Source organism: Pimephales promelas, chromosome 3 (assembly GCF_988280905.1).
Source record: "Pimephales promelas chromosome 3, fPimPro1.hap1.1, whole genome shotgun sequence".
Taxonomy (NCBI): domain Eukaryota; kingdom Metazoa; phylum Chordata; class Actinopteri; order Cypriniformes; family Leuciscidae; genus Pimephales; species Pimephales promelas.
In genome coordinates, this window is record NC_142771.1 from 8,766,620 (window position 1) to 8,776,095 (window position 9,476).

Below are 9,476 nucleotides of genomic sequence, written 5' to 3' on the forward strand. Positions count from 1 at the left end.
TGTATTTCTTTCTTTTTTATTTCAAATTTCAAGTTGCTTCTAGCTACTACAAACATGTAAGTTTAACTTTCAAAAAGTGGCTTGTGATTAAAATTGTACAAAATAATCTATCATTTTAAGTCAATTTGACTAAACATAATCCAGGACATAAGTTTTTTCCAAACAAAATCATAAAACTACAGTATTGAGTTTCTCAAGGTTTTGACGTGTTTAAACTCATGTAAAGTGACTCGTGAGCGCCGCCTGCTGTTTACATTTGCTGCACTGCTTTAAGAGGAATGTGTTTTTTTTCGAGGACCTGAAGAGTCCTGAGTAAACACAGAAAACCAGATAAATTCACATATATATTTCATGTTGTTATTTCTGTGTTTTGCTTGTGAATCAGCGGCTCTCTTTCGTGTTGTAATGTGAATGAGCCCATTATGTCCAGGTTGCCATGGAGACCTGAAAGCTGCTTTGGGGCCCTTGAGTGTGAGAATAGGGGAAAGTTAGTGCACGAGAACAAACCGGCCCGCACCGGACCGGGGCTTTCAACACTGCATGAAGCGTGGCTTCGGTTCTGACGACGTATCACAGTAAGTGCATTTCACTAACTTTAAGTATTTTTTGCATATAGGTTAGATGATGTAGTGTGATGAGATTCTGCAGGACTTCGGGTTTCTGGATTCATGCAATCAGCTTTATGTGCCGAATCATATCTCATTATAGACACATTTTCATTTCAATAGTCAAACTTCATAACTAAACATAACTTTAGAAGCTCCTTTAGAGGTGTGTTTACTGAGTTCTGTCACTAGTGTACTGCTGTTACTGAGTGATCAGACGCTGTATTTTCACCTGCTGGACCAGAAAACAGCAGAAAAAAGCCACAGACCCACATTAAAGGTGCCTCATTTCTAGAGACCAACATATAGAACATAAAATCTCATTATCACCCTATATCCACATAGTAGTGCACAAACAACCCCCCAAAACATTGACGCATCCACATAGTAACACACTAACACCCAATCAGAACACCCTGGCAACTGCATAACAATATAACAGCAACCATCCAGAACACTGAAGCAACTGACACCCAAGCACCTATATAGCAACTCACTAACAACCAATTGAAATACCCTAGCAACCGCATAGCAACACGCTAACACCCTACAAACCACATAGCAACGCATCAACAATTACCCAGAATATCAAATCAACTTCATAGCAACACACTAGCACCCTAGTAACCACATAGCAACACACTAACAACCACCCAAAACACAGAAGAACCTACATAGCAGCACATTAACACCCTAGTAACCACATAGCAGCGCTCTAACAACCACCCAAAACAATGAAGCATCCACATAGTAACACACTAACAATCAATCAGAACACCCTTGCAAAGCATAACAATATGATAACAACCACCCAGAACACTGAAACAACTGCATAGCAACTAACGCCCTAGTACCCATATTGCAACACACTAACAACCAATCGGAATACCCTGGCAACCTCATAGCAACCCACTAACACTCTACTAACCAAATAGCAATGCATCAATAATTACCCAGAACATCAAAGCAACTTCATAGCAACACACTAGCACCCTAGTAACTACATAGCAATGCAGTAACAACCACGCAAAACACTGAAGAAACTACATATTAACACATTAACACCCTAGTAACCACATAGCAGTGCACTAACAACCACCCAAAACGTTGAAATAGCAATGTAACTAACTCTCAGAACATCAAAGCAACAGCAAAGAAACACATTAACACCCTAGTAACCACATAACAACACACTAACAACCAGAACACCATGACAACCGCATAGCAGTGCCTACCAAAAACTCAGAACCACTGAATTACAATGCCCCAGCATTGAATTTTGAATGTAACATTTTAAACAAACAGTTGCTGTTTGCTTTTTGATTCGTAGATTTGATGCAGTGTTGAATTGACTGAATTTGGTTTCTCCTTTCGCTCTGACTGTAGATGTTCACGCTGTCTGAGCTGTGGTCGGGCGGTGAGCGTCAGGGCAGTTATAAGCTTCTGAAGCCGTGGTGGGAAGTCTTCATGGACTACCTGCTGGTGCTAATGCTAATGGTGTCCATCCTCGCTGGGACTCTTCTGCTGTCCCGGGACGGAGTCGTGTGCGTCCCTGTTTACTCCTTCTCCACCAACTACAGCTCTACTATGGAGCCCATGTCAGATTTCGTATACACAGGTGCAAAACAGTCTCTCGGGAGTCCAGCAAAGGGGCGACGTACCAACTTGGACTACCAACAGTATGTCTACATCAGCCAGGTTTGCTATCACGAGGCGCTTCCCTGGTTCTCGCGCTTTCTACCGTATGTGACGCTGCTCCACACGCTGGTTCTGCTGGCTAGCGGCTGCTTCTGGTTCCACTTCCCGCTCACGTCCGCTCGTATCGAGCACTTCCTGTCGCTCCTCGCCAAATGTTGCGAATCACCTTGGACGACAAGAGCGCTTTCGCACACGGCCAAACTGGATACTCGCTTTTCGGAGGCGGAGCAAGTAACGCGACCCAAAGTGCAGGTAACAACATCGTACAAAACGCGAAAGTCGAGTTTGGACTCGGGAACGGACAGCCCTCTGCTGGCGGGAACTGATAGTGCATCCACTACGACACAACCGTCTCCATGTCCCTCCACTTTATCCCACTGCTCCACGCTTTCCGCTCGGTCGCTTAACGAGCCGCTTCTGCCAGCGCAAGTCGTCCCGGACGGGTCTAGACCGGGAGCCACATTGGACCGCAGCGACAGGGAGCAGGCCAGAGCGTTGTTCGAGAGAGTGCGCAGGTTTCGCGCTCACTGCGAGAGTTCAGATGTTATTTTTAAGGTAACCTATAAGTTAGTTCATCACGTTTACAGTTTTGTCTTATTAGAGTGCTGCTGGTGTGATGTCAAAATCTGGAAGACTGGCATGTTTACTCGACAACGACAAACTGAGTTTTTCCCTTGAGTTTTCCACGTACAGACGACACCATTGTCAAAACGATTCCCGTTCACACAAATCTGAGAAAACGACTAAAAATGCTGTATTCTTCTGCCAGTCCATTAGATGGCGATGAAACACTATAGGGTGAACACATAACACGCATGTGCGTGACTTCATTGTCTTCAGAGATTCTTGTTTTTGTTGTTTAAACAGAGACTGTTTTCAAAAACTTGCATTTTGAAACCCATTTTCAAAGGTTTGCGTTTTCAGGCGACCAAAACACTGTTGTCGTGTCAATGAACGACCAAAACGCACAAGTCTTCCGTTTTAAGTTGCAAACAGTGAGAACAATATAATCTTTCTTTATCACCACTGGTGGATTGAGTTTCAGTTTCATGTCATTGTTAAACTCAAAACAGCAACTTTTGGTTACTAGCCACAAATGTGGTTTCTTTGTTCTGTTGAACACAAAAGAAGATATTTTAAAGAATGTGGATATTAAGACAGTTGCTGGTCCCCAATGACTAACATAGTGTGGTAAAACTACTGTTATATACTGAATAGAATTGACCCTTCGCTAAGCCACGCCCGAAAACCGCCACTGGCCAATCATGTCTTAGCAACCGTAACTATGCGCGGGAGGTCTGGCAAGCTTTCGAACGAGGGAATGGATTGTGCAAATCTGATACCGGTATACTAAAAGTTTGGACGGGGGAGAGGAATTGTTTTCCTTCCAGAAAATCTAAAAGCCAAGGGGAGAAATGATTGGCGTGATCTAGCGTCTATGTGCGAGACCCATTCTGGTAAATGTCGACATCATGCTTAACAAAAACACCTATTGCTTGGAAATATTGACGGTTCTTTGGTCATAATGATATAACGTAAAATAAGACGATTAAAGAGACAAGACAAAAGCTCCCTGACATACTTTAAAATATATTTCAGCATTTTGTTAATCGACGTCCTACTAACGTCCGACCGCGGCTCTCCCGGTATTAGTGTTATTCCACAAGATTTATTGATAAGCTGTTTTTATAATTATTAAGATTATTTTCACATACCCTGCTGTTTATGAACATAGCTGTTCCTCAATTTGTGTTTCCCATTTGAACGGTCAGCGTATGAGGCGCTGCTGCTTGCGCTGGGACTATAACGTTAGGCTTTAACTTCAATTTTTAAGAAATTATTCTCTAATCGGTTGCATATAATGTCATGAATATATCCCTCGAATGCATACTGTAGTCCCTTTTGTCTTGCTCTCTCAGATATTTCACTTGTTCGCCGAAAATTACTAATTATCTCATTGGGATATCTGACACTGGGTGCATCCACACTATAATAGATGGGCCAGCCGCGAAAGCTTGACAGGCGTAGCAACAGTAACTAGGGAGGGCGGGGCTTAGCGAAGGGTCAATAGAACAGAGTAGAATATAATAGAATGAACTACCCCCTTAATGACAAGTATCTTCACATGTATTTCAACCCCTCGTCCTGTAGGTGTACACTGCTCAGACGGTGTTCAAGGTCCTGAAGTTCGTCCTAATCGTGAGCTACACTACTCCTCTCCTGAGCTCCATCTCCTTCAGTCATGTCTGCCAGCTTCACTCTCACGCTCTGACCGGCTACAGCCTCTTCCAGTGCAGTCATTCGCTGTCCTCCGTCCTGCGCAAGCTGATGCAAGCCTACATCTCTCTGCTGTTTCTGTTCGGCCTGCTGGGCGTCTACGCCCTCTTCTGGATCTTCCACAAGTACGGGCGTCCTCAGACATGAGAGCACTGTGTCCATGTAGTCTGTAGTCTGTCTCCATGTATAAGTGTCAAGAGATTCTGATGACTGAACCAACGTGTCTGTGTTTTAAAAAGTTGCGAAATGCAAATGGAGTGCATCCCAAATATACGCCTGTCTCTTTGGCTGCAGGTTTGGGTAAAAAAAAAGCCGGTCTCAAATAGAGGCTGGGTCTGTTTTTTTGATTCGGGTTGTTAATCTTCTAAAACCGTCAGATCATTTATTTATTTTTATTGGTGAGTGATGTAGAATAGAATCACTGCTGCGCTTGACAGGGCACATAACGAGCAGAGAGAGAGAGAGAGAGAGAGAGATACACACTCTCATCTTCAAACAACACGAGTGCTGTCTTGCTCTCTCTCCCTCGCACATATCAATCAAATCAATTGACACGATAGTAATTGACTCTGATTGGTGGTATTATCTGTACAGCATTATGGGTAATGTACAGTTTTTCTCCAGGAATTCCACTGCTAAACAAGTTATAAAAGTAAGTTTTAAAATAGGTCTTAAACAGAACCATTTACCATCGATTAACTAACAGGTTCATAAGTCAATGTTACAAATCTTTTTCCCATTTTTACTTACCCGACTGTTGTAATCTATAATGGTTTGAGATGAAACTATGATGAAATCTTATTGAATATGCCTAATCCTCAGGTCTTTGAGGCAGTACTCTTTCCAGAGTCTACGTGAGAAAGGATCCATGTTAGACGCACCTGACCTTCACAATGACATGGCATTCCTCTTGCACATGGCCGACCAGTACGACCCTCTGCTGTCCCAGCGCCTGTCTGTGTTCCTTTCGCCGGTCAGCGAGACTCGCCTACTGGAGGAGAGTCTGGAGCGGCGCTGGGGAGCCGAGCGCTTGCGGTCGATGATCACGAGTGACTCGCAGGGCCAATCTCTGCTGCAGCTCGTGGCTCTTCCTCGCCTGCCGCCGGCCCTCTTCACCCTCAGCCAGTTACAGGTGTTGAAACTGGAGCTGATCGGAGACGCCAAACTCACAGCACAGATATCTAACATGACCACACTCAGGTGGGTGTTCACATTGACACACACGAGAACAAGGTCAAGGTAGAAAAGCGCACATATATATAAGCTGATTATATATAGATAGTAGTAGTCATTAAATCCTGCCTATTAACACACACACGACCCACAGAAAAGACGTGCGTCGGTATCGAGTTCTCTTTCGGGCTTGAACAAACACAAAATATGCCAAAATGTCCATAAGAGCAGTCTTAAACGTAGAGATTTGTGAGAAAATGGGACGCGTGTCAGATCACTGTCTGATCAACGGCTGTCCGAATTCGCTCACTCGTTTTTACTTACTCCTTCTCATTCACTCCTTCAAGTGAACAGTATTAGTGGACTAATATAGTGAATAGGCCTAGTAAATGAGGGTTTAGGGGGTGATTTCGGATTCAACCCATGTTCTCAAGCAGTGAAAAATAGAGGACACTGACAACGCGTTGACAGACACGACCGAGCAGGTAATATTTAATCGGAAACAGTCTCAACTTTCAAATTTGGTCGAAAATGAAGTCAAAGTTATTTTAAAATCACTTCAAAAGTAGTCAAAGAAAATCAAACAATAAATAGGCCTACCGTTTTGTGGCTCTTTAATGTGTCGTGACAGATTGCCTGATAAAGCCAAGTTCCACCGACTCTACTTAATCTACTAACTCTCCTGACTGCTTTGTTGGACAAAAATGGTGGATTTTGATTGGTCAGATCACATGTCTGTCAATCAAAAGTTAGTTTCGTTTTCAAACTAGTGCATATTCAGGGTAGCCTGGCTGCGCCCTCCTACGCACTTCCGCTCAATTTCATTTTACTTCTGAAATGAAATGAACTAGAGTCTGGTTGAACCAGGCTATATTCAGGGCACAATAACAAAACAGTTCTTTCCCGCACTACCGCACCGTTATGTATGCCCGTGAAAACGTGCGCATTTTACGTTTGCCTTTAAATTAGCGATTTAAAAGCCCCCGCCGGTGACACCGGTATTACCGGTGTTGTTACACGTCGATTAACCGGTGAGAAAATATCCTCACCGTCACAACCTTAATAGATACACATATACAGTGGATGGATGGATGGATGGATGCATGGATGGATGGATGGATAGATAGACAGACAGACAGGCAGATACACAGACGGCACACAATGTGACATGAGCACAAAAGACTCTGACACATACCTGTTTCTAAGATGTCCTGTAGACCAGAGGTTGTTGTATGTATTGATTTAGGCGTGTATACTCCTCAGGGAGCTGCACCTCTACCACTGCACTGCCTCAGTGGAGCCCGCAGCCCTGCAACACCTTCAGGAACACCTGGAGACCCTGCACCTCACCTTCACCCACGCCTCCGAAATCCCGGCCTGGGTCTACTCCCTCCGCGGCCTGCAGGAGCTGCACCTGAGTGGGAGGTTGAGCAGCGAGGGCGGGATGGGGCGCGGCTGGGCCCTTGTGAGCCTCCGACAGCTGCGGCACCTGCGAGTCCTGGTGCTGCGCGGCGCGCTCCAGACAATCCCGGGGGAGCTCAGCGAATTAGCCGGGAGTCTGGTAAAACTGGAGATATACAACGAGGGAACTAGGTTGTTGGTGCTTACGGGACTGAGGCGTGTAGCCGGATTAGCAGAGGTGCAGCTGAACGGATGCCAGTTGGAACGGTTGCCTTCAGCACTGCTAGCGCTCACAGGTCTACGTATTTTGGACCTGCAACACAATAGCCTGCGTACCTTAGAGGAGCTGTTGGGATTGCAGCATCTGCGCCGTTTGTCCAGTCTACGACTTGCTTGTAATCAAATCTTGGCTCTTCCGGCTACTGTAGGAGTGCTGCGCTCGCTAGAGCTCTTGGATTTAGCGCATAACCAGCTGCGAAACTTACCGTCGGCTCTCTTCACACTACGCAAACTGCGACGCCTCCTGCTGGCCGGGAATCTTCTGGAAGTGCTTCCGGCGGAGGTTGGCGCTCTGACGCTGCTAAGCGAACTGGACCTCAGCGCTAACCGACTCGAACGCCTTCCCAAGGAGCTGTTTGGAAGCTGCATAGAACTTCGCAGCTTGAACGTTGCGAATAACTCGCTGGGATCTTTGCCGGCGGGTCTAGGTGGGTTGACTCAGCTGTCCCATCTGGATGTGCGGGGCAACAGTCTGGAGGAACTTCCCGTCGAGCTGGGGTGCTGTTTTGGGCTCCGTGGGGGCGGGTTTCTTGCGGAAAATTGGCTGATGCACACCTTACCTCGGCAGGTCAGGGACGTCCTGCAACAGACCGGCTGTTCTGAACCTCCGTCACGACCCAATTCGGATTGCTTTCCTAACTTTTCGACTGCGCAGTGGAGCTTTCACTCTGCACTGGAATCTCGGATATAAAACGATAGCTTCAAAGTGAACTTACAGACTCTGGAGTTTGTTTTTTTATTAACCATATTTTAACAACCCTTGTGGAAAAAGTAGTACACTTTGGTATACCTTTAAAAAGAGTTTTTTAAGAAAACTGTACTTTAAAAGAATATATTTAAGTGTGAATGAGTGTGCACTCAAATAACCTGTAAAACATGAAAGAATAATGCAATAATTTCTCCTTATAGGACCTTTTTGGAATAAAGGCTTCTTTAAAATTGGGTCAAGATCCCTAAAGTTCGATAGAGACACCCATTGAACCATTTTTCTATTGTCTTTGAAATATGTTTAAAGTGCACTACTAAATCACAAGCATTTCTAGTAAACCAAAATATTTCATTGTCTTTTCTATTGAAACTTGTGTTATATTTTAAATATATCAAATTGCTTCTTCATCAATAGGATTAGGAATATTTTTAAAAACATTAACTTATTACATGTTATATCAAATAACATGCTGCAGTACCTATGCTTTAATGTTAATCGAAATAATGAGTGTAAGTTGATAAAGCATGACAAGATCATCAAAACATAATGGTTTAAAATGTACTTTGAACTAAAACTTTTAATTTGGCATTATTACTAAGTGAACATTTTTTTAAACTGTACCTTTTAGTGTAACTTTTTCACTCACTAAAGTGGCCTTTTATTTAATTAATATTATATTATCTGAAAGTACTTTTTTATACGCTTTTAAGATGATACCATTCCTATATTATTATCATAGTAATAATATTACTTAACTGAGTCTGGAAGAGCCAATCTCTTCCCTAGAAGACTTTTTGATGTAACATCTATGGATAAACTGTTGTGACAACGACAGACAAAATTAAAAAACATTTTACCTTAATTAATAGGTTGATGTCTGACCCAATGTGTGAGGTCCAATTAACCCATTGTAAACCTCTCTATTCTTGACAAACTATAGCTCTTACGACTCTAGTTTACATACTTGGTGTTTTTTATTAATTTGTGATAACTGATCTGAGTCATAAGGCGAGTTCAAACCTTTTTGTATGAAAAATAGTGATGTACATTCTAGTTTTATCTCTAAAAATGTTTAAAATATAAAGAAATATTAACAGATATTAATTTATGATGCATTATTAATGCATGTCTGGTTGCTTTCCACATGTCATTTTTTATGTGTTAGTTAGATGTTGAATTCAAATAAAAAAAGTCATAATTACCCATACAAAAAAAATGCATTACAAGTTTTTTGTTTCTGTTATATGTCAACAAGATTTAATAAGACATTTCCCCCTGGCTATACCCAATGTTTAGATATGTTGTGATGTATGATGTCATGTTGTGCACAAAAG

General features: G+C 43.1%; 1 protein-coding gene across 1 annotated transcript; it reads left to right on the top strand.

Annotated features, from left to right (window-relative positions):
* Window positions 1-373: 373 nt before the first annotated feature.
* LOC120489126 (volume-regulated anion channel subunit LRRC8D) lies at window positions 374-8,240 on the top strand. Its single transcript, XM_039685777.2, has 5 exons — window positions 374-575; window positions 1,992-2,858; window positions 4,455-4,705; window positions 5,403-5,780; window positions 7,017-8,240. The coding sequence occupies exons 2-5, from the start codon at window positions 1,992-1,994 to the stop codon at window positions 8,122-8,124; spliced, it is 2,604 nt and encodes an 867-aa protein (XP_039541711.2). The 5' UTR covers window positions 374-575; the 3' UTR covers window positions 8,125-8,240.
* The last annotated feature ends 1,236 nt before the right edge of the window (window positions 8,241-9,476 follow it).

Coding starts and splice junctions, on each gene's coding strand:
- LOC120489126 (XM_039685777.2), top strand. CDS start 1,992: ATGTTCACGCTGTCTGAGCTGTGGTCGGGCGGTGAGCGTCAGGGCAGT. Junction 4,706..5,402: donor CTCTTCTGGATCTTCCACAA/GTACGGGCGTCC, acceptor CCTAATCCTCAG/GTCTTTGAGGCAGTACTCTT. Junction 5,781..7,016: donor TCTAACATGACCACACTCAG/GTGGGTGTTCAC, acceptor TATACTCCTCAG/GGAGCTGCACCTCTACCACT.